The following is a 25,899-nucleotide window of genomic DNA, read 5'->3' on the forward strand; positions in this document are numbered from 1 at the left end:
TTCAATACTTTTTCTCTTCTCCCCCGACCACCACCTACCTAATTCGCTTTTGAAGAGTAAATGGACTCTGCAATGGTTTTTAGATGACTTCCATATTCTGATCATTTCACCATAAGGAAAGACTTTTCCGTTATTGCAGTAATTATGAAATGTCAGAAAACAATGCAATACGTTAGCTGTTTATAATACTTCAGATTAGTGGAATTTGTTTTCGATAAAAGGATTTGAGGAAACTAACGTGGAAGCCAACAATGTTGCCAGCATTTGTGAATGTCGGAAAATCATACAGACTTACAAGTGGAAAAGTTTATGAAATTAGAAAATTTTTATACCAAAGATAACCATTTATTCAAATATTCATAATATCACAAACAATTTCAGAAACAATGTCAAGTACACTTTATTTGAAATATGCCAGAATTGTACACTTAAAAAAGCTTTCTTATATAAAATATGATGGCTATAATTTTTTTTAGAAAAGATACAATGGATATAGGAATCTTGGAGAGCACTGAAGTTTGAAGTGATTTGGCCAGACTTTGCTGAACTAGCTTCATTCATTGCCAGCTGCCTATTTAAAAACCGGTTGTGTTTGTCTGTTAGTTCTCCAATCCAATGTACTTCAGTCACTTCAATAGATTGTTCAGATTTTGGTAAATGAGACCCATTGTCCCATACTCCATTAAGTGCACTCCACAGTGATCCCAACCATTCTCATTTCCTAGTCTGCTAACTCCACAGATCACTCTTTTAAAAAAAACTATCAATCCAAACACTTCTTCTCCCAGTCAGTTTATAATAAACTGCTTTCATCCTTTTATAGGTTTAATTAATGTTTTGATAGAAAAGTAGATGACAACAAAAACATTAACAAGTCTATGTACTGACATCATTGAGCCCCTTTCTAATAAGTTTGTTCTTCAAACTTCCTCCTCCACATAGCCTGGGTCAAATTCCAAGACTATTCACATCTTCGAGTATCAAATATAAAATGTGCTCTTGCTACAAGAAATTCCAAAAACTATTAACTTTAACTATTTTGTTAATCTTCTGCCACCCCAATATAGCTGATCTACCTTCAAAAAAGTGAAGTGACAGTGTCTTCTTCATTTATTGATTGTAGTGAAAGCCTGGAAGAGTTTGCTGAGATTCACTTCAGAGTAGCTGCTGGAAGCCAGTGCATCATCTGCAACTCCCTTTAGGCTCTTATACACAAAAACATAATCTTGATCTTTAGCACCGAAGCGCTTCTTCACAAACTCTGGGGAAAAAAAAGAGAAAGGAATTACGTACAGGACAAAAATTTGTTCAATTAGCTCTCAATGTTTTTCTTCAGATTTCAAGATTAAAAAAAAGAACTTAAAAGATTTTAAATCCCATATTTAAAATATTTTAAATCCCAATACCTACATTCACCTTTTTTTCAAAAAAAGCTTATTAGTCATCACCAGTTATAGACAAAAATGCTGTTGCAATATAAAAAACACAATATAAGAAATTAAATAAGAGATCTGGCAATATTGTAAACCCATTTTCAACTCTGTGTAAGTGAATTGACTTTAAGGGAGTTAAAATGGAGTCTGTTATAGATAAGCTATACATTTGCATAAGGTATTGGTCAGAAGCATGTGCAGTTCTGCATAAAGTCTGTTACAAAGACATTTTTCACATCAGCAGAATACAAAACTGGCCAAGACTTTTCTGGTATCAAGAAGTTTAGTTCAGCAAATACTTAAGCTGAACATTGTGAAGGTGCCATTGTTTTGGAACCCAGAAAACTTAAAGTTTATTTTGTTGTGAACGAAATTAAGAAAACTGATCAGGATTCTTCAGATGCTAAGACACTATAGGTAATAAGTACTCATCTTGTGAGAAGACAGAATTTTTTTATTCATCCAAAATGCTAAGTGCTACATAATATATGGCCAGGAATGGACAAAAGAGATCATATAAATGAATTTATGGACAATTATGGAATTTCATGACAGGAATGAAAGCCTTATTGACTGATATGCTTGAAAAGTTGGCTAAAATTAAATTTATTTACGTAAAATATACAATAGACTGGTTTAAATCCAGTGCCATTTTCTTGTTCCCATTTACACTGAACTGAAATGGTTAAAATTATTTCAGATATATTTGTGAATTTATACCTGCAAAGATTTGCCCACTTGGCATTTAAAATGGTTGCATTTTTTGTCAGAATATGAAATGTGTAAATTTAAATGTTAAATATGTGCACTGTAGAATTCCAATTACAATACACCCACAATCTAAGGCAGAACAAAAGTGACAGGCCTATATATTTAACATTTGCTCTTGTAACACCACACAGAAAAAAAATCTTCTAAGCTCCTATAAACTGCAAAAGTACAATTCCAACTCTGCAAAACATGATATATGACAGGCTTGTACCTACTACAGCTCAGAAAGAACATTCTGTGCCCTCAATTTATGTACATACTTGGTTCTATTGCAGTACAGACTGTTAGCTTTGTAGCTTAATAAAAAATGATTTAATACTTTTTCTTCTTCAACACAGAAAATGTTACAATGGACTCATAAAATCACAGTCAGAGAATAAAGTTCATTTAGAACTGTAGACAGAGCAGAAATCATTTGAGAAAATACAAAATGAAACCAGGTGGAATGAGTTCCCTGGTGTGTTTACCTGCCCTTTTGATGGGATATTGACTTTTCCCACCAGGCTAGTTGGGTAAGGGAGTATTTAGCTGCCAACAGAGAACAGTATTGCTGATGACTGCTGTATTTGCAGCTTTTGCGTGGGGGAATATTTTAATCCTGTAGACAATACATTATACAACCATTAGAAGTATAGCATTGAAATGATCTTGGAGACTTTTATGAATATGTGCTACCATCTCATACAGAAAAGGCTTATGACTGCATCTTACAGGGGAAACATTAATGTCGATTAAGCAGTGTTGGTGGTGGTGTGATTGGGTGAAAGTAGATTGGGTGAAAGTAGATTGGGAGAAAAATCTGATTCAAAAGAATCTGAATGTACTTATTGCTACACATCCTAAATTGTTGAAATCAACAGAAAGTATGAATTGTATAATTGCTGAAAGACCTTTAGATACTGCCCTCCCTATAATAAACAATTTAAAAATTAAATGGCAAAATCTCCAAAATCAAAACCAATATTCCAAGTCATATCTCTAACATAATATTGGGAATTGTTGTATAACCTAATTGATTTACCCTGGAGTGCTCAAGTTACTGAATAAAGCTGACACACACAGTAACCTAGTGTTACACACGAATAAAAGATCAAGGCATTGAAAATTGAAAACTGCAGGGAATAAAATCCAACTTGTTTTAGATATTGTACTGAAGATTTAATTTGATATAATATTGCCACGCCAGAGTTCTCTCTAATCAGAGGGCTAATCAGTAGTTACTCCTGGATATCTGAAATATCCTGTTAACATTCCTCATTTGTAACTATTGAGAATCAGTTTCAAGGTTTTTTTTTTAAGCACAGCTTTTATTTTTAAAGTTTTAAAAATAAGCTGAGATGCTTTTCACTGATGAATAGGAGATTGAGGGTTGACCTTTTGGAGGCTATAAAATCATGAGGGGCATAGATAAGGCAAAGAGCAAGGGCCTTTTCCCTAGGGTAGGGCAGTTCAAACTAGGGAGCCTATTTTTAAGATGAGAGGAGACAATTTTAGAAAGGGCATGAGGGACAACATTTTTTAACAGAGAATGTGTGTGGAATGAACTGCTAGAGGAAGTCACGTATATAGGTACAAGTACAATGTTTTGAGGACATTTGAATAAGTACATGAATGGGAAAGGTTTGGAGGATATGGGCCATACGGAGGCAACAAGAACTAGTTTAATTTGGAAACATAGTTGGCATGGACTGGTTGGATCGAAGGATCTGTTTCTATGCTATATACATCTATGACTCTTATATCTATTTTAAAATATATCCCACACAATTATATAGCAGTTTTATATCTTTATATTGTCTAGAACTATAAGCAATGAAGAAAGAAGCAAGAATAAACTAAAAGCAAACACAAAGAGGTCGGATCAATCTTAGGTTAGTTGGGTTGAAGAGAATTGTAAGATTGCTCAAATGATATATATCATACCACACAGCAATGAAGGATTTGTTTGCAAAGAACACTAATAATTTTATGAAGTCTTAAACCATGCACACAGTTTTTGCAGCATTAAATTCTAAACAAATTAAACTCTAAACAAATTAAACATGCTAACAGAATTGAATCTTGGGTAAACTTAAGTTTACTTTTGAATTAAGACAGCTCCTTTTTGTTGAAGCAAGCCACCAAATGTGATTATGAAGCCAGGCTGAGCAGACTGACATTAACAACATTTGGAACTACAGACCGAGGATAAAGTGAGGACTGCAGATGCTGGAGATCAAAGAGAAAATGTGTGGTGCTAGAAAAGCACAGCCGGTCAGGCAGCATCCAAGAAGCAGGACAGTTGACGTTTCGGGCATAAGCTCTTCATCAGACACGGTGACTCTCCTGCTTCTCGGATGCTGTCTGATCGGCTGTGCTTTTCCAACACCACACTTTTTGACTTGGAACTACAGACCTAACTGGTTCAGGGATTAAATAATAATGAAGCCTATAATCAGTCAACTTGTTTTGAGGTTGCACTGTCAGATATTTCATGTTGCAGGTTCCTCCGATCCAGTGACACTGTTAACTTCCTTATTCAACTCTTCATCTTTGTGACAGAGAACATGTTGCCTTGTATGATAACAAACATCAGGTAACACTGGCTCCAGTCTCCACTGAGTTCAGCACCAAAATCTCACAGTTACAATTGACCTCAGTGCTCTAAAGCTAAAGGAAGGGAAAAAGAAACTGACGTTCTTAGTTTCACTTTGCCTTTAGAGAGGAGGGGCCAAAAATCTGAATGATTGAACCAATATAGTGATAAATACTTCGATCTTTATGCTATAACCTGTGTCTATAGCTGCTTCAGCTCCTAAGACCAAAGACCATAAAAAATAGGACCAGAAGTAGGCCTTTCAGCCCCTTGAGCCTGCTCCACTATTCAACAGGATCACAGCTGATCCAAAACTCCTCACGTTGACTTTCCTGCCCTTTTCCCGACTGATCAAGAATCTATCTATATCAGTCTCAAATATATACAAGGACTCTGTCCCTCAGCCCTCTGTGTCAAGGAGTTCCAAAGACACTCAACCCTCAGAGAAGAAATTCCACCTCAAGTCAGTCTTAAATTGTTGACCCTTAATTTTGAGACTATGCCCTCTGGTCCTAGACTCCCCCATCCCCCCCAGAGGGGAAACATCCTCCCAGCATTTACCTTTTCAAGCTCCTTAAGAATCCTACATGTTTCAATGAGACCACTCCTCATTCTTCTAATTCCAAAGAGTAGAATCCCAACCTGTTTAACTTTTGCTCATGAGACAATCTATCTATACTGGGGATCATCTGCCACAGAAACTTTGAATCAGACCTTTGTTACCTTCAAAGTTGATTATTCTTATGCTCTTTGGCTAACCTCCCATCATCCGTAAAACTTGGGCTCATCAAAAACTCTATTGTTCATATTCCAACTTGTAGCAGTTCCAGTTCACATAATACCCTGTGGTACATTTCTTACTTTGGCTTTTGGCCTGCCAGTTGTGGAAAACATGTATTATATTATAATTTCTGAACATAGATGTTTAACTTAGAAGTAGAGTCAGATGGGTTTTGATTTCAATTCTGTGAAGGTATCACTTTTTTTAAAAAGGTGAGAAAGTAATTTAGATGGGTGACCTAAATACATATTTCATACGTGTTACCTAATAAGTGCCAAGCCAAATACCTGTGGCCTTAACTGATGGAGTGTTTACACTCCTGAGATTATGACATAAAACAACCAAAATGACCTTAAGTTACGAGCAGTTGAATTCAGTTCAGAAAACTCATATTTCAGTTTCATGCCAGCAGACGAATCAGATTTTCATTTCACACTAGCAGAATGAGAAATAAGGCTCAAAACTGTTTCTGCAGTTCAAGTAGAAAAACCAGGAAAGAAAGTTTGGTGAGAAATTAAAGAATTAAGAAAGGAGTGACATTTATCTATGATGGACTATTTAAAAGGGTTCTGCAGGGAAAAAAAGATTGAATCTTTGCTGGTGTGGGTTGAGTTCAGGTTTTTTCAAAATGATTTTCATATACATTTCATTTTTTTTCTCATTTGTGTAATAAACTTATATTGTGTGTTAAAGGAACCTTGGCAGCTTCATGTGAATATGCTCAGAGACAGACAATTATGGTAACCAACTGCAAAAATAAAGCCACGTTTCATTCTGTTATCTGAATTATCCCAATATTACCATCAGTACAATGCCTCAAAGTAAAATTCTCGCCTTTTTTTCCAAATATCTTCATGGCTTAATTCTCTAAATCCTCCCAGCAGCCTGCAACACTCTTTAGGTCTCTGTGCTTCTCAATTCAGGTATATTTTATCAGTGCAACTCCCAACTGCTTGGGCCCTATGCTCTGAGATTCTCTCGCTATACCTGCGTCCTCTCCGTCTTTAAGTCATTTCTGAAAATTACCTTTTGAACCCAAGGTCTCCATCACGTATTCTAATATTGACTTTTACAGCCCGACATAAGATTTTGTTTGATAATGCTCCGGAGAAATCTTTTAACTGCATTAAAAATGCTATTTAAATGCATGCAGTTTTTCTGCATGAAGAAATGTCTTTATTGATGGTTTTTAAAGTAGTGCATATTTTGGCATAAAATATTAAGGAACAATTGGAAAATATTTGGAGCAGAGTTACAGTTTGAGTGAGAAAACAGGGTAGTGGCATTTGATTTGGATTGATCTGGATAAAAGCTGGCAGTCAAGGTTCCTTCTTTTCTCTGATATCCTAGTAAATACTTATTCCTGATCCAACATTAACAATAAAAAATTACCTGGTCATCATCACACTGCTACCTGTAGGACCTTGCTGTATACAAAGTGGCTGTCATATTTTCTTACATTACAGGAGTGAGTGACTACACTTCAAATAAGGTGCTGGACAGCACCTTGGGCCAGTCATGTAACATATTACTTAAATGGAAGGAAATTCTGTAGATTAACTTCTGCAAAATAAATATGTCAATCATTCTCCAAAATCCTTACATGACTGGTGTAGGGTTATATTGGAAAAATTACATTCAAACAGAAGTGAATTGCTTCTTGAAGCTGCTTTGGAATTAAAGGGCCATTCATCAAGGTAAAATCGAGTCTGGGTTTTTTGGAATTCATTCACATCATGATATCAGGATGTTACAATGCAAGTGCAAGGGAGTTATATATCAATTTCTTTGATAATTAGCATGTATATTATCTCCTTGACAGACAGTCAATTGAGGAGGAATTTCAGATATGATCAACTTTTTTTAGACTTGAAACTTTGTTCAATATTTATGTTTTGGTCTTCAACTGCCAAGTACTACATCCACATTAAGATCTGCAATTGCATTTTGGGTCACAAACTATTACCCATTGGGGGTTTTATTTCAGTTCAACAAATATTGATTGGCTGCTGACTCTGTTTAGCAATGTGGCAAAACAAGAACTCCTTCACTGTTTAATGGACTGGATAGACAGTTGGCAGATGCACATCAATGCAGAGAAATGTGAGCTAGTATATTTCTGGGAACAGCAATGAATGGAAGAAAGATTCTTTCGAGTGAATGAATAGAGAAATTTAAGGAGAAGTGAATGTCAGTTATGGGTGGGGGGGGGGGGGTAGGAGCATTAAAATAACAACTGGAACAGTGGTTTGTTTATTCAATTATAAGTAATTAGAAATCATTGGTAAGGCCACAGTTTGAATGTTCTGTGAGGTTGTCAACATCTCATTACTGGGAACATGTTAGAAAAATAATACAAGGAATGAGAGATTACAGTTATTAATATGGTACAGTTCAAATGTTGATCTTTTTGCCAAGTAATTGGTTAAAGTGGGAATCTAACAGTGCATTTTATATCATGGAAAGTGAGGGCAAATAATGAAAACTTGTTTGCACTGGTTGTTGAATTGGTAACAAGGAGTACAGATGGAGGATCATCAGCGAAAAAAAACAAGAGGAGGAAATCAGAAAATACTTTTTAGTCAAATGTATTAGAATCTGTAATGCTTACAATAATTGCCACAGACTGTAATGTAACATAACAGAGGACTTCATTAGTTCATTGAAATAAAATTGGAGACTTGAAGATTAAAAAGGCCAGATTGGGAATGAAAACTCTCCAATTCCAGAAAAGGGGTTAAATCATTAATATCCTGTAGGTGGTGCTATTGTGGCCAACAGCACAGATATATTGGCTCAAGAGGCAACTGTGATTGTATATTCTGGCTCATGGTATTATATTATTGGACTTTTCAGATCAATTCCTTAAGAAAGAAAATCAAAACACTTTTTATTTGACCTGTAAGCTATAATTTTCCACTTGTTCATCAGCAAGTATTACAATCATATAAAATTGTAAGCACATCAGTAAGTCAGAGTCCCAGGCAAGTGATTCCAGTGTTACTGCAATGAAAGATTTTTTTTTAGCTGGAGCTACCAGGCAATAGGAAAGAATATTCTACTGCATGGTACATTCTAGTCACTGAAAATCAGCCTGCATATAGTTATTAATGTGTGCACCAGTTACTCTGGATTTATAGCATAGCTGTCTCACCTTGATAATCTTAATTATCTTGTACAAAGGAAGAAATATCACTGCAGATAATGTAATGAACACTTCAATCACTAGTCAAGTAATATTCCTATTGAGTTAGCAGGATAAAGAAAATGCTAAACGTTGAGTGCATATTTTGCTAAGCAACTTGAACTTTCTAAAATCGCTTTTCCATCTAATGTAAACAGATGTCAGTTAATAACTTCTGTAACAAAATGCAGCTGAACACTGAGTACAGAACTGGAAACCCTGTTTGTACTATAATCTACTTGTCAATATCAGGTAAAATATGCATAAAATTGAAGTAAATGAAAGATAGCCTACCCTCCTTTCAAAAAATACAATGAAAGCCCATACCATCTCTAGAAAGCTTTCTGAAGTTACCTGATTGCTAAGCCACACACTCATTTTTTAGAATTAATAAATTAGACGAAAAAAGGAGTCCAATGATTAGAGTACTTGTGGATTGTCAAAATCACTAAGGCTATACAAGATTGACAATCAGGTTCTGACAGATGCTCATTTTTAACAAGATCGTCTGAATGTTCTTGCTGAGAACTACATTCTTTGCATCGGTTAACTGCCCCATTTCCATCCAGATCAGAAAAGACATTCATTGCCATGGGAAGGATCTCTTCAAAGAATGGTCGCTAAAGGGGCACAGTCTCTTTTCTAATTTGATGGTACCTAGTCACCAGTTATTGCAATATTATCCCATACGTTTATTGCCACAGCCAATGCCAGAATAAAGCCCAAGTACAATGGGTTGAAATGCTCAACATTTAATGTCAATCATTCAGAACTTATAGAATGCTCACTCAAAACTACAGAAATGAAACATTTATGTACTCATGCTGACCCGAGTGCACAAACTAGAGTGCGTTACTCAGAACTGCAGCACTGTCAGAGGTATCATCTTACAAGAGACAATAATCTGAGGCTTTATTTACTTCAATGATGTGATATCTCCTGGTGTCTTGGCCAACGTTTCTACCTCAATCCATGTTAACAGAAACTAATCATCTGGTAGGCCTTCTTTCAACTGCACTTTGGGGGAGCTTAGCCATATCTGTTGCTTTATCTTTCAAAATCTCAATGTCCCAAAGGAACATTGAAGGGAATGACTGTCGCCATATAGAAACCATTGCAGCCAGCATCTGCAAAAATGGCCATGGGTTAGATAGATTCATACAGTGCAGAAAAGGCCCTTCGGCCTGTCAAGTCTGCACAGATAACTACCACTAAAGGTACGCTAATCCCAATTTTTTTGCACTTGTCCCTTATTGCTGAACGTGATTGTATCTCAAGTGCACATCCAAATATTTTTTAAAGGTGGTAAGGTTTCCAGCCTCCACTACTTTCTCAGGTAGTGCAGTCCTGTTATGGACGCCCTCAAAATATATTAAGAAGATAGTCTAGACCCTAACTACTACTTATTTCAAGTTAAGTGGAAGACGCTCTGTACTAGATATAATTTGATTAGTCAAAGTACCAGGCTTGAAACAAAACACACTTTACTTATACACCATCGTTAAAATACAGATAAAATGAAGATGAAAGACTAGAATTGGCTTAACTGTAACTCTCTTGAAATGCTTAACAAAATGTTCAAAAGAAATTTACAAGGATGTTGCCAGAGTTGGAGGATTTGAGCTATGGGGGGAGGCTGAACAGGTTGGGGCTGTTTTCCCTGGAGCTGAGGGTGACCTTGTAGAGGTTTACAAAATCATGAGGGCATGGATAGGATAAATAGACAAAGTCTTTTCCTTGGGTTGGGGCTGTCCAGAACTAGAGGACATAGGTTTAGGGTGAGAGGGGAAAGATATAAAAAAGACCTAAGCGGCAATTTTTTCATGCAGAGGGTGATACGTATATGGAATGAGCTGCCGGAGGATGTGGTGGAGGCTGGTACAATTGCAACATTTAAGAGGCATTTGGATGGGTACATGAATAGGAAGGGTTTGGAGGGATATGGACCGGGTGCTGGCATGTGGGACTAGATTGGGTTGGGATATCTGGTCGGCATGGACGGGTTGGACTGAAGGGTCTGTTTCCGTGCTGTCCATCTCTATGACTCTATCTGCCTATGTGAAAGTGATGAGTGCATTTCAAATGTAATCCATTTGTTGTGAAGTACTTTAGGAAGTTGTGAAGAGTGAAAATTCTTTGAATTTGTGGTCTTTTGCAATGGTTTGCACACATTTGCAATCTGATTGTTATAGATGGACCTGAATTTAACAACAGGAGAGTTTAATGAGGATGTTATCAATTGGCTTGGAGCTGTTGAATTGGTTGCTGAAATTATTAAGATTACCTTTGAAATGTCCCCGAATTCAGTTACATTTAGACAAATAGGAATTGGCCATTCAGTCACTTGAACATGACTAATTTGTACCTCAATTCCAATTACCTGCTTTGGTTTCATAACCCTTAAAACCCCTGCCTAATAGCAAACTATCACAATTTTGAAGTTTTCTACTGACATTATCTCTACAATTATTTGGCAAAAGGTTCCAGATTTGTGAAAAAATCTATTTCCATCACAGCCAAGCCCTCATTTTAACACTAACACCTTGTTCTAAACTTTCACAACATAGGAAATAGATCCACCTTCAATCATCTACTAAACCCATTATTAGACTGGCACAATTTTCAATATTTAATACAATACAAGCCAATGAACTAGAGGTTGATCAAATCTGAGACCACATCTGTTGGTTCCAAATCCCTTTGAAAGATAATCATTGGAAGCATTCGTCCAACACAAACTGTACAGTATTATCATCCTTGGAGGTAAGGAAAGTTACAATAATTAATTCTATTATTCAGACTTATTACCAATGGGTTCCAGCTGTAACCACAGCAATTGTGTCCATTTAATGAATTCATAAATAAAGCACACTTGCCCTACAAAGCTGTCATGATATAATCAGCACCTAAACTATGCTTTCAGTATCTTCTTACTCTTCATTATATTACTAAAAGCATTCAAGCTCAAGACTTTGTCCGCATGATATTGAGCCAAAATTTTATTGCAGGGTAATTAACACTTTTCATGTGAAGTGTGCACTCATTCTCATGAAGAAATGCATTGGTCTGGATTTTGCAGTCAGTGATGAGTGAATGGTATTTCCCTTTACCAAGCTTTACCTATCCAAAACCTTTCTGGGCTCTTAGCTAACAGTTTACAGTAATATCCCTTGACTGGGGAATCTGGAACATGGGATCAAAATATCAGATTAAGGGACCAGCCGTTAAGTCTGTGATGAGGAGAAATGTCTTCACACTACGGGTTGTGTATCTTTGGCATTCTCTTTCTCAGAAAGCTGTGGATGTTCCATGGTTGAAAATATTTCAGTTTGAGATTGATAGATTTTTGCACACCAAAGGAATTGAGGGATCGTGCAGGAGGTGGAGTTGGGGTAGCTCAGCCATGATTTAGCTGAAAAGCAGCACGACCTTGAAAGATCTGCTCCAGCCATTTTTTTCATGAGATCTGTCTAAGTATGATGTCCTCCAAAGGATATCTGGCACCTGTTCAAAAGGGTAAGTAACAGTGTGCCTCTTCAGTCAATCAGCTTGAAGAATCCTTATTGAGACAGAGTTTAAATTAGGAAATGCAAGTAAAAATATTATTAATTCAATGTAAAATCATGCACAGAAAGTAAAATAAAGAGAAGGAAAGAAAGATTAATGACCTTGCATTATGGATATAGATAAATTTGAGAAATATACAAGTCTGTTAGCTCAGTTGCCTTAATTTCTCATTTGTAATGCAGAGTGATGCCAACAGCATGGGTTCAATTCCCACACGAGCTGATGTTACCATAGAGGATTCTCCTTCTCAACCTCTCCCCTTGCCTGAGATATGGCGACCCACAGGTTAAACTCTAATGATCGAACAGCCAGGTGGAGTGATAGGTCTGTGGCAACTTTGCTTTAATTTATTTTTAAAAAGTCATATATTACTTGGAAATTAATGATACAAATAAACATGCTTAAGGATCTGGAGTACAAATAAGCAAATCACAGTGTAGTTAAAGTGAAAGCACTGGAGTTAATTTCCGGGGTGACAGAATTGAAAACAAAAGAATTATATAAAACTCGCACTGAATCTTAGTTCGACAATACTTGGAATAATGCATTCAGTTCTGGTTGCTGAATGGTAAGAAGGAAATAGACTCATTGAAGTGGATGCAATAAATATTTTCAAGGATGGTATCAAAAACTTTAAGTTATACCTATCAGCAAAGGATGAAAACACTGGAATCTTTCCCTAGAAGAGCGAAGGCTGAGGGGTGATCTATTAGATCTAATCTTTAGAATTATGAAAGGTTTTGACAGAATAGGCAGTGTGTGTGCACTTTCTTTTGTAAGGCAGGCCAAGCCTAGAATCTATCAATATGAAATAAATCATTAAGAGATCAAATAGGGAATCCAGAAGATGCTTTGATACTAAGTTATGTGAATGTGAAACTACCGAGCAGAGGTAAATAGTATTTAAGAGGCAACTTTAGAATATTATGAGAAAAGGGAATGGAATGCAACTTAATACTCTTAATGCTGGTTCTCTCAGTGAGACAGTGATGCAATATTTGTGGAGCACAGTACACAGCAAATTTCTAACTTCTGTGCTTTAACTGCACATGTACAGACATAAGATGTTAATGTCCAATATATTGCTTATTAATGGTGAACATTATAGCCTCACCGTTATTCCAATTTGAAAAGTCATGCCATTATTTCATCACTTAAAGTGTGTTCAATAGAATAGATTCTCCTTATATTAAAATTAAATCATACATTTATACACCACTTTTCCTACATTGAAAGCAACACAATAAAATTAATCTTGAATCAATGGATGATCATTGCAGTAGAAGGCCATTCAAACTCAATTGCAATCTGTGACAGTTCTTTGAAAAAGCTACCCAATTGGTCCAATTTTCTTGCCCCGTTCACCATAATCCAACAAATTTTCCTTTCCAACATCTTTTTACACTTTACTGAATCTGCTTCCATTACACTTTCAGGAAATGCATTCAAAATCTTCATAATGCTCTAATTATTCCTTTCCCTTCTCTTGTGACTTGGGTGCTTTTGCTAAATAGCAACTGGAAACTGATATTTTCCAAATTGCACTCACACCATATGTGGCAAAAATAGGTAAGAAAAGGACTTTTTAAAAAAAATCTAGATTTTAGTTTCAAAATACCTGCTGAGCTGATATTTTATAGCCAGGAGAGAATCTGGCTGTATATTAACAGTAATGTGCTCAAAAAGAAAAGTTTAAAATGACTTTTCATTGATTGTTCTCTTTCTTTTTATGATAGTTAAAAATAACATTTCCAAAACTGGGTAATACTGTTAAACATTCTTTGTCTCCCCAGCTCTCTGTCATGCTGTCACATTATAAATGTATTCAATTGCATACGCTTGATGCTGCAGTTGGAATTTTTATTTTCTTATGTCCTGCATGCTGGCTAGTGATACAAACCACTGGAATGTCTCTGAAACATTTACACTATGAAACAGAAACATACAGCGACACCAGTCAAGCAGATATGACAGGAAGGTGATCTGCAGCACAGTGATCTGAAGGAAACCTTGTAAACTGTAATCCAAACTCCAGGTTACTCAGTATGGTGACAGCATCACTGCACTGGAGAAAATACATAGGTACTATAACACTCACAATTCCTGACCTGAGGTCCTTCACCAAGGGTAAACACCGCAGTTCCAATTTTGGCATGGTCCAAACCTCCAAAAGCTCCACTGAAATCCAATTCTGTCGTCAATGCAGGGGTAACAGTACACTGCAGCTATGCGACCCAGGGGTCATTTTGTATCATATTTATTAGTCAAGCTATCAGTCAAGGATTTTGTCTCTGAGAAATGAAACTTCAACACTCCATGCTGATGGCCACTGACATAATTCAAGTTGGGTTCACTTAACATTTCAATCTGGAAGTCTCAAGCCCTTATTCCAATTGACCCACCTACCAAATATCTTTACACAAAAAGTGGGATTGATTTTTAAACAGCAGGTACAAAAACATTACAATTTGCTGGAATACAAATCCACAGATTTATGAAAACGCTGTTGGATCATTCTGGGATTTGTACAATTTTCAGATGTGAAAGGATTAAACGTTTTTAGAATGGTGGAAAATACAGAAAGCTACTTTTGTAAGCCATGGTTTTCTCAAAGCTCAACAGCTACATTCAGGAAGTATTGGTAGAGGAGTATTAATTAGATTGAAAAAACTTTGGGGAGAAAGTACAAATGCTATCTGACATCCAAAAGATCACAATAAATCAATTAATTGGGTCATTCCATCAACAGCACGTCAGGTCAGATTAAAACACTGGCTGCTTAACACAGTTATCTGCAATCATTTAAGAATGAAAACATGCCATTTGGATAATGTAAGACAGGCTGCTTGGAACTAGCAAAACTTTATTTCAGCAAAGAGTCAACCTTTTCAGAAATACTGGGAAATTGGCAAGATGGACAGCAAAATCATGTTTAAAGTGGATTTAAGTGCAGTTTCAGAAGTTGGTAACATTAGTATTCTGTGTCAAAATGTTGGTCTCTAATAGAAAAAATGCGAAACATGCTAGTTATTTCAAAGAAACAGGATCCAATTTCTTTATGGAAATTCGATTCTTTAGATATAAATTCTGAAGCAAGGTCACTGGATTCAAAATCAACACTCTTTTTCTTTCCACCAAAGCTGCCAGACCTTCTGAGCTTCTCCAGCAACATTTTTCCAGATATTCAGCATCCGCGGCATTTTACTTTTATTCTCTGGATATATTTTACCAAGGAAGATCCACTCAAACATTAATAGCCCAGATGTCCAGATGACCGTTAGTCTTTGGAGTTATGCTTTAGGACTATGAAACATTTTCGATTAGGCTGATGCCTGGAACCAGCCCAGCAATCGGAAATTCCAAAAAAACAACCCCCGCCCCCTCCAGAGTCTGACACCCTCTCGTAGAGTTCCTTAAAGTCAAAAATTCTGGGGGCTCCCGACTAACTTAAGCCTAACAGTATCTGAGAAACGTCAAAAAGTGTGGTCCTGGAAAAGCATAGCATCCGAGGAGCAGGAGAATGTGATTCCTGATGAAGATCTTATGCTCAAAACATTGATTCTCCTGCTCCTCGGATGATGCCTGACCTGCTGTGCTTTTCCAGCACCTTACTTTTCGACTCTGACCTCCAGCATCTGCAGTCCTCACTTTCTCCCAGTAACTGAGAAAAAAATTAGATAATTAAAAGCTTTGTCTAAGTGCTTGATAAATGGTGAGCTGAAACCTGTCATTAGAATAAAGAACTATAAAGAGATATCGAAAAGAAAACAGCTGAAAAAAAATTTGAGTAGAAAATAGTAAACAATCAATGCAACAATAGATAGAGTCCTTCGGTCTAAAGGGATCAAAGGACATGTGATGCAAGCAGGAACAGGTTACTGAGTAAGATGACCAGGCATGATCATACTGAGTGGTGGGACAAATTTGAAGGACTAAAAGACCTATTCCTATTTTCTATGTAAACCATTGAATCTCTAGCCCTGTCCCTATACACATTCCTTGTTCATCTGCTATCCTTGTCAAAATAATAAAAACTAAATAGGGTCTACTTTGTCTGACTTGCTATGGAAGCTTGTGCCTGATTCGGTCACCAAATTTACCTTGTTAGAGAATGAATAATCCCACTAGCTTGTCATTGACCAGCAGAAAAATATACAGGTCCACAGTGAGAAGGACCCATTCACTCTTGTAATGCGTGAAAGCTTCTCGACAGCAAAATATTAGGGCTACATGAAGATTACGAGCTTTAAATATCTTATATCATATAGTTGGCTGAAGATCTCAGCTGAAGTAAGATTGTCAAGCTTGGTTCATCTGTAGTGCAGACTACATACTTGTTTTTGCAGTAATTTTAACACAGGGAACTCACAAAATTAAGAATTGTACAACCTTGATACAGTATTGGAAACTTTCTGTATGTTAAAGTTAAAAGTGAACTGTCATCGACATGGATTCTTTATTAGTAAAATAATGGTAAGTATATTATCAGAGATTCTGGCACATAAAACAGATGGCAGCTTTGTTCTAAAACCGATTTTGGATTCTTGTCATTGTTGCTGGACTGAACAGAACATTGGGCATCATAAACATTAATAACCTAGTTGCAAATTAAGTCAGGTAAGAACAATTATATCCGTCTCCTCTCTTAATCAGTTATTCGCTTCTTAGCAAGTATTCCTTGGTGAAGTGGTCAGTATCTAATTACTTCTATTATTAAACCATGACCTTCTTCCTCATTTCCTAAAAATGAGAAACAAACTTGATTCTCTTGTGAAACTGGGTGAAGTCCTGAATTATTATATGATGCATTTCATTTAATTAACTCTTTTTAAAAATAAATGCTCAATGACTGATGTATGACGATAAAGAATTAATATCTTTATGATATCAATTGAATATGAATGTACTTCACAAAGGAGAAAATAATCATTTTGGTTAGAAGTAGATTAAATATGGGCGACTACCTTGAATTATTCAACATAACAATGGTCATCACAAACACATTTCACAAAGAACAATTTAAATACAAAAGCACACCATTATTAAGTAGGTGTTTTGTAAATAAAGTTACGAGAGAAAACAGAAAATCTAGCTGAGGTTAAATACTGGCAGACAGGTTCAAAAAATGAATTCCATGAAAAAGCAGGGGATAATTCTGAGAACCTATTACTACAGACAATTTACTTCAGAAAAAAAAATAAAACCAGAATGGTAAATGATTACCAAAAGCAATCATGTCATCACTGAAAGATGGAATAAAAAAATCTTTTTTTGTGAAGTGGCTGAATGAGAGCAACTTAAAAGCCACCAAGCCTGTCAGAGGCACATTATTTCTTTTACACCCCGTCTCCCAATTCATCTCAGCTCCGCTGACTAACCCCAGCTCCCAGCAGGTGGAGCATTTAAAATAAATAGCATTTCCCACAAAATGCTCTCACTGCCCTATGACAGACGCTTCCGATTCCTGGCCAGTCACTGTATCAGCTTCAGTAGTATCTAACAAGGTGTAAATACAATAACAAGCATGTAATTAAGTGAGCATGATGAAGTTAATGGAGATAATTCATTCCATTTTAGGCTTATGAATATTCTATTAGATGTTATCAGGCAGCTGGAATAGCTGTTAATTTAATCATCATTCAGTCCAGCAAAATGTTCTTTGTGCTAGCATAATTGCAGAGAATGAATAATTGATTTGACAATTGTACCAGTGGATTTCAAACAGTTATGTGCACTCTAAGAGCAGGAAGGGAGGAGAATTGGAATACTCTAAGCAGTGAAGAGGTAGGAGAGCAGCCTGTAAATTGAACATTATGAAGATGCACATGAAAAAAGACATTTTATTTAGCTTGCCACTGCAACTAAGTAAAGCGTACCAGTAGTAATTTCACCAACTAAATAAAGAAAACAGGTTGCAAATTCTATATTATATATGGTTGAGGGATAATTGAACAAAAATGATAATTAAATAATGACTGCTTAAGGCAAAAATGTTAAGCAAAGCAGACAGAAATCTTCCCATAAGCATAAGGACATTTAATTTAGAGCATATATTATATACAGGAATTATATAATATTCATTCCCTCTTCACTAACTCTCCAAACTCACCTTCAACAGGATTGAATAGGATCATTTGTGGGCGGCATGGTGGCACAGTGGTTAGCACTGCTGCCTCACAGCGCCTGAGACCCGGGTTCAATTCCCGCCTCAGGCGACTGACTGTGTGGAGTTTGCACATTCTCCCCGTGTCTGCGTGGGTTTCCTCCGGGTGCTCCGGTTTCCTCCCACAGTCACAAAGATGTGCAGGTCAGGTGAACTGGCCACGCTAAATTGCCCATAGTGTTCGGTAAGGGGTAAATGTAGGGGTATGGGTGGGTTACGCTTCGGCGGGTCGGTGTGGACTTGTTGGGCCGAAGGGTCTGTTTCCACACTGTAATGTAATGTAATCTAATCTAATCCAAATTTCTCTAAAGCAGTCTATGGCGGTCTAGGCTAGACTATAAATGCAATGCTTTAGGGATAACATGACACTTATTACACTACTTATGTACTCAAGCTGTTCAAAGGTCTATTGACGCAATTTAAAATCAGCTCACTAAAAAAAGTTACTGTAATATATTTATTCACTGGCGATGCCAAGGCATACAGGGATTTGAAGAGCTTTTGGCCAAAATGCCGAATTTCCTGCTCCTCGGATGGTGCCTGACCTGCTGTGCGTTTCCAGCACCACTCTAATCTAGACTCTGATCTCCAGCATCTGCAGTCTTCACTTTTGCCTATACAGGGCTATGGCCAAGGACTGGAAAACGGGCTTTGAATAGTTAGCTGGCTGTTTGACAAAATGGGCCAACGGGCCTTTTTCTTTACGGTAGATCTCCAAGACACTACATAAATGTTGCATATCGTTTGGAAACCAACAGAGTGAGGTCATACCTTATCAAGTCAGCTCTGACTTTACCTGCCACTACCTCAGGCTGAACCAGACTATTTGCAAACTGGCAGCCTGTACGAACATAAGCTGCATTTTGGCCCGTATCCCACTCTGTCACAAGAATGCTTACTGCCACCATGGCAACCCTGCCTATTTCCAGCACCAATTTGAACCAACCTGCCCTCTCCACCCTGACTCCTCAGTCATCAGCCCTGTAAGGGTCAATTGCAAGATTCACCACCGAGGTGTCTATCATGATAGGGAGGCTGTGAAGGTAAATTTACTATCCCAGGAGTCATGAACTGTTCCATACCCTCTCAAGTGAAAATCCAAAGCATGCTCAAACTGCCCATCACTTGACAAAAGTATGGAAACAACATAACTTTTTGCCGATTGTGGGTTTGAGTCTGGGTTCTTTCATGGGTTGACCATCTCGTCTCATTGTTTTGAACTGTTGTTTTGGAGCTGCATTAAAGTTCACCATTTATACTTCAATGCTGTTGGCATTATGATCTTATGTATGTAGCATTATCAAAGTAAACACAGCCTACTGATGTAATAATAAACAATGGCATGACCTAGGTCCATTGTTAGAATCATTTTGGTGTGGCGCTCAGCAGTCTTAAATATCAAAACGATGCAATTCAGGCAGCAGAATGAATATGCCGAGATTCTTATAAATATTCCAGCAATCGCACAATATTTTTGTCTGAACAATTATATATATGTTTCAATTTTGGTCAAGGAACTTATGATAAGCAAAATGCTGAACCTCTTGGCAATGTGAAATTTCATAATGTCACTAAGCTCCAGAGAGCATGGAAAATCAACAACTCCATTGGTGGATTGGTTCAAGTAGCAAGTAGCAAGGAGCTAGTCTTAACTGGTTTAACTCCAGTAGTAATTCTCTGCACTTGGGAACTCTAACCTATGGCCCTAAGATCCAATACTTGGAAAACTTGTGATTCTACCTACAGGGAGGAGAGTGCGCACATCATGTTGGGCAAACAAATTCTACAGCTGTAGATTTGTCAGTAGTCTGGTTCAAAGGTTTTAAGCACGTCAAACAATGTTGTTGATGAAAAGGAACTGCTGTAACATTGATAGGAAATATTACCAAGTATAAGGGCAATATTGACGATTGAATCCGAGATGAATTTCAGATAATCATTCTTTACAGAAAATTGTTGCTTAAATGATATTATTGACAAGTTTTGTAAGAGCTCTGCAATCCATTACAGTGCTGTGGATATACTGAGCTAATAAAGGTCAAAGGTAACCTGCTAACTGGTTCTCACTGTTTGCCTTTTATGGCCCAACACAAAACATATTTAGGTCATATTCATCAGATAGACCATCACTACCCTCTGCAGGAGTGTGTGCAATGTTCTCAATCACTACCTCTCCCAATTGCAGAATTGATGTCGAAACTCACCAGAAAAGAACTATGAATTGTTGCAATATCATGTCCTATAACTACACAATGTTCCAATCCAGTGTATCATCTAGTCCTCCATTGCTGAGTTTTATATAGAAAGATCAGGTTTCAGCTGCAGACTTTTTCCCAGTAAACTCCAAGTTCTCAACAGAAACATATTTATTAATTAATGCATAACATTTTACAAACTGGTGGCAAAAATACTCCAAAATTCTGACATCTGGGTCTCCTTTTGAGTATTTTGGTTAGTAAATGCTTTGGGGAAGAAAAATCTTAAGTCTTCACCTGGTACTAGACAGCACTATTCAAACGGAGAAGACAGAATGCTCTGCTGGAGAATTGTCAATGTTGCTCCATACTGTGGGATTAAATAGGTTTTTGAACAATATTCCTATCCAGTGAAATGGAAAATTTACGCTACGTTAACGTGCTCCCTGTAGGTGGTGGGCTCGGTGTCAGCAAATCTTTCCTATCTTTCTCCCTCCAATAAAATATGCCTTGCTTAAAAGAACTACTAATTAACTGAACCCAAAACATCCTGAACTATAATGTACAAATTTAATCACTTCAAATAGCATTTACAGTATAGAAACCGGCCATTCTGCCCAACAGGTCTCTGTCAGTATTTATGCTTTACAACATAGGTACATCCATATTCGTACTTAAAATGGAATTCAACAGAGCTTTAAACAGGAGACACACATTCCTAGCAGGGTCAGCTCAGTAATGAGCCACTCAATACTGCACCAGTGATACACCATTTAGAAGTCACTTTCTGAACTTTTACAGCATTTCAACTTTTTCTTGTCGACATATTTCCCAACAGAGGAATAAAGATGATAAATAAAGTGTAGGTGAAGAACTGTCGTGAGAAGTGGTTAGTCATGCTAATAAAAAAGGCTATCTATCGTCCCTGTACTGACCTCTGACAAACCGCTTTCAGAGTAATTTTACTGCTACTCTGGATTTAACTTTACTAACTGGTAGCAATTCAGCACATCTTTTCGTACCAGCAGTTATCTAAAATGCTACAATAATGACATCAAGAGTAGAATGGTGCAAGATTGGTTTTCTATTGTGCTGCTCAGCTGGCATAATGCCCACTTTGAAAGCAATTCACAGCTCATCACTGAAATCCTGGCAGATACGACACTAAATGCCTCAACAGCTTTGCAAGAGGACCACACCATCCATGAACCAAAGCAGATAAGGGTGCTAAATTTGTCTGGAGGAGAGAAGAAAATTGCAAATAAAAGTTCTATTGCAAAGACTTCCCAGTAGATATTCTGAACATGTTTGAAGAAGATTTCATCCTTATAATGACATGAGAAATGACCACCTATGTCTATGGTTTAGACCAACAATTTAAATCCCACTGAACTCACTCTCATCATTTGTCAATCAAACTAAACTGAATAAATGTTCAGAAAGATAAGGGCTTTGTAATCCACCTGTCTATTTTTTCACTACTATTACTGACATATTAATATGTAGGTTTTAAGGGAAAAAAAAACTTTTCCTTTGCCTTTACTAGTTTGATGGCATTTACCCAATACCACTTTATTCACAATACAAAATAAATTATTCAGTTATGACTACAATGATTCACCCTTGTCAAACTTTGGCCATTTTAAAACCTCAGGCTCTGCATTACATGTCAGTCAAGCCAGAACAGTGCTGAGTTGTAAAGGTTCTGTAGGACGATAGATATCTTTTACATGTCTCTCAACATGAGAAATGTAATGCTGCCCATTTTTATAAATGTGTGCGCACACAGTTTCGGTACAGTTTTATGTTTTGGTCATTTTCATCCCATAGTTCCACTTTTGGGAAATCAGAGATGAACTGAGAGGGACAAGAAATAAAGATCAGATTGAATTTTCTCTTTAAAGAATTGCACCGTGCAGCTCACCATTATAATGTCTGTCTGTGTGCCTGTAATCAATACGGATAACAGCTGTAATATCGGACTTACAGGCATGGAATTTTGCCAAGTGTTAGATGAATACAAATAAAACTCAAAGTCCTAATGTTAAAAAAAACTGCTTAGCAAATAGTCAAAATAAAATTAGTCAGGATCAAAACGATATTCAGCCCATTATGAGACCAGCTGTAAAAGACATTGTAAACTCAAATGGGGAGGTTTTGTGACATCATGAGATTACCATTGAGGAAAGGCCCATTTGCTTTATTGTGGCTACAATCTTAGTTACGGGGAAATAGCCAATTACAACATCAGTTCTCGAACAACTGGCACTCAGAGTGACTTATTGCAGATGATAAGCTACTAAATTACAAGGAATTGTAAAATCTGCTGATTCTATTCACCTTACAGAATTCAATAAGGTGGCCAATGCAATACCTATTTAGACATAACATCTTGCTAGATAACAGAATTTGAAATAATTTAAACAATTAAGTTTCTACATGAACTATACAAGATATCCAATGTAACAATATATTGCAGTGTAGCATGGCTTAGAAAGGGTGGACGTTGGGAATTTGTTTCCGTTAGGCAGGGATACTAGGACCTGTGGGCACAGCCTAAGAATTTCAGAGGGTCAATTTAGAACGGAAATGAGGAGACATTTCTTCAGCCAGAGAGTGGTGAGCCTGTGGAATTCATCACCACGGAGCGATGTTTGTAATCCACCTGTCTATTTTTTCACTACTATTACTGACATATTAATATGTAGGTTTTAAGGGAAAAATGTCTTCAAGGCAGGATGTTAAATGTCTTCAAGGCAGAGACTGAAAAATCCTTGATCTCGCAAGGAATTAAGGGGTATGTGGAGAGTGCGGATAAGTGGCGTTGAAATGCCCATCAGCCATGATTGAATGGCAGAGTGGACTCGATGGGCCGAATGGCCTTACTTCCACTCCTATTTGTTATGGTCTTAATACTTTTGGTAAAAGTTCAAGTTCAACCTTTGTTTTCAATCAGAGACTAACGACGACTAAATCTTTAAGAAGAAAATAAAGTTGCTCTATTAACTAACCATGAACTCCAACAGCAAATGCACTGAGATCATTAGTCACCACAACAGATTGTTCATTTTGCTTTAGAAATAATCTGGTGAACATTTATTTTGTATTTACTCAAAGGACATCAGGTTAAACTGTCGCTTGGTTGAGTGGGGCAGGGGCAGGGGCAGGGGAAATATTTTGCCCAGATGGCGATTTTGGTTCGTTTCGGGTGAAAAATAAGACTTCCTGTCATATGACCCATAACACTCCCACTTCCACATTTTACTGAACTTAGACAGTCAATACGTCCACAGGTCAGTTAGTAAAAGTTTGTCAGAAAACTGTGAGTTTTTTTTTAAAACAGGTCTTAATGTTAACATGCTCAGACCAGGATCAGTGGTCTCCCTGGACAGGCAACAGGGGACCTGAAGAGGCAGTTCTAGGTGGTGAGTACATTTATAGCACTGCTTGTGGGCTCTGAGAAAGGGGAATGCTTCATTGAGGTCCCAAAAGCTTATGCCTTCCAGCTCTCTTGATCCTCAACTACACCCCCATCCTCCATGAGATCTCAGAATATTCATCTTCCCTCAACTCCATTTGCCACCTTGAGATTGTTACCCCCTTCAATATGAAAATGGCCAATCTGATTGAGGGCTCAAATCTGCCTGTACCCAAGTTCCAATAATCTTGACTCCCTCATTAGTCAAATATCTATCCACCTCTGCTTTAAAAATGACCCAGACTTCCCTGCTCTCTGGGGAAGAGAGTTCCAAAGACTCTTAACCTTCAGGAAAATAAAATTTCTGCCTATTTTAAACTGAGATAACTTGATCTCATCTCTCCCACACAAGGGCAAACATCCTCTCAGCATCCTTGTTGTTCAGTCCATCAGGAATTTATAGTTCTTATAGGTTAAAGAAAATTGTTCACAGGTTATGGGCATTACTGTTAGCATTTTTTGCCTATCCCGAATTATCATGGAAAAGGTGGCGGTGAACTGTTTTCTCGAACTCCTGCAGTGCTTGGGATATAGGGATACTTTTAATGCTGTTCAGGAGGGAGTTCCATGATTTTAACCCAGCAATAGTGAAGGAATGTCAATATCGTTTCAAGTCAGACTAGTGAGTGGCTTCAAGGGGAACTTGCAGGTGGTGGTGTTCCAAAACTTTGCTGCTCTTGTTCTTCTCAGCAGTAGAGGTCATGGACGAGGAAGATGCTGTTAGAAAAAACTTTGTAAGTTACTGCAGTGCATCTTGTAGCTGGTATAGACAGCTGTCACTTTGCATCAATGGTGAAAGGAGTGAATGTTGAAGATAGTGGATGGGGTGCCAATCAAAGGGGCAGCTTTGTCCTGGTTGATGTCCAGCTTCTTCATTCTTGATGAAGGGCTTATGCCCGAAACGTTGATATCCTGCTCCTCGGATGCTGCCTTACCTGCTGTGCTTTTCCAGCACCATACTCCAACTCTGATCTCAGCAACTGCAGTCCTCACTTTCTCCTAGCTGCACTCATCCGGGCAAGTGGAGCATTTTCCATCACGCTCCTGAACTGCACCTTGTAGACAGGGGGCAGCCTTTAGGGATACAGGTGGTAGCTACTTGCCACAGAATTCCTAGCTTCAAGTGTGTTCTTGTAGCCATAATATCTATATGACTGGTCCGGGTTTCTGGCAAATACTCACCCCTCAGGACATTGATAGTGGAGGATTCAGTGATGGCAATGCCATTGAAAATCAAGAAGCAATGAGTAAATTGTGTCTTGTTGGAGATGATCATTGGAAAAGCGCGGCAGGTCAGGCAGCATTCAAGGAACTGGAGAATCGACGTTTCGGGCATGAGCCCTTCTTCAGGAACCATTCCTGAAGAAGGGCTCATGCCTGAAACATCGATTCTCCTGCTCCTTGATTGCTGCCTGACCTGCCGCGCTTTTCCAGCAACACATTTTCAGCTCTGATCTCCAGCATCTGCAGTCCTCACTTTCTCCCTGGAGATGGTCATTGCCTCACAATGACATTGCAGAAATGTTACTTACCATTTATCAGCCGAAATCTAGATGTTTTACGGGTCTTGCTGTATTTGAATGTGAGCTCCTTCAGTATGTGAGGAGCTGTAAATGGTGCTCCAATAAGTTCTCAATAACATCACCTCTCAGTTTTCTACTTTCCAATAGATAGAGGCCCAGTGTATCCAATCATTCCTCATAAGATAACCCCCTCATTCCAGGTATCAGTCGTGTGAACCTTCATGGACTG

General features: G+C 37.6%; 1 protein-coding gene across 1 annotated transcript in view; it reads right to left on the reverse strand.

The window, feature by feature from the left end:
* Window positions 1-362: 362 nt before the first annotated feature.
* Window positions 363-25,899, reverse strand: part of pola1 (polymerase (DNA directed), alpha 1) — a 281,247-nt gene continuing 255,710 nt past the window's right edge. The window contains exon 37 of the mRNA XM_043700756.1: window positions 363-1,261. Within this exon, the coding sequence (XP_043556691.1) occupies window positions 1,107-1,261 (155 nt within the window). The 3' untranslated portion in view covers window positions 363-1,106. The remainder of the gene's footprint in view (window positions 1,262-25,899) is intronic.

The sequence above is a fragment of the Chiloscyllium plagiosum genome, chromosome 12, assembly GCF_004010195.1.
Source record: "Chiloscyllium plagiosum isolate BGI_BamShark_2017 chromosome 12, ASM401019v2, whole genome shotgun sequence".
Classification (NCBI taxonomy): domain Eukaryota; kingdom Metazoa; phylum Chordata; class Chondrichthyes; order Orectolobiformes; family Hemiscylliidae; genus Chiloscyllium; species Chiloscyllium plagiosum.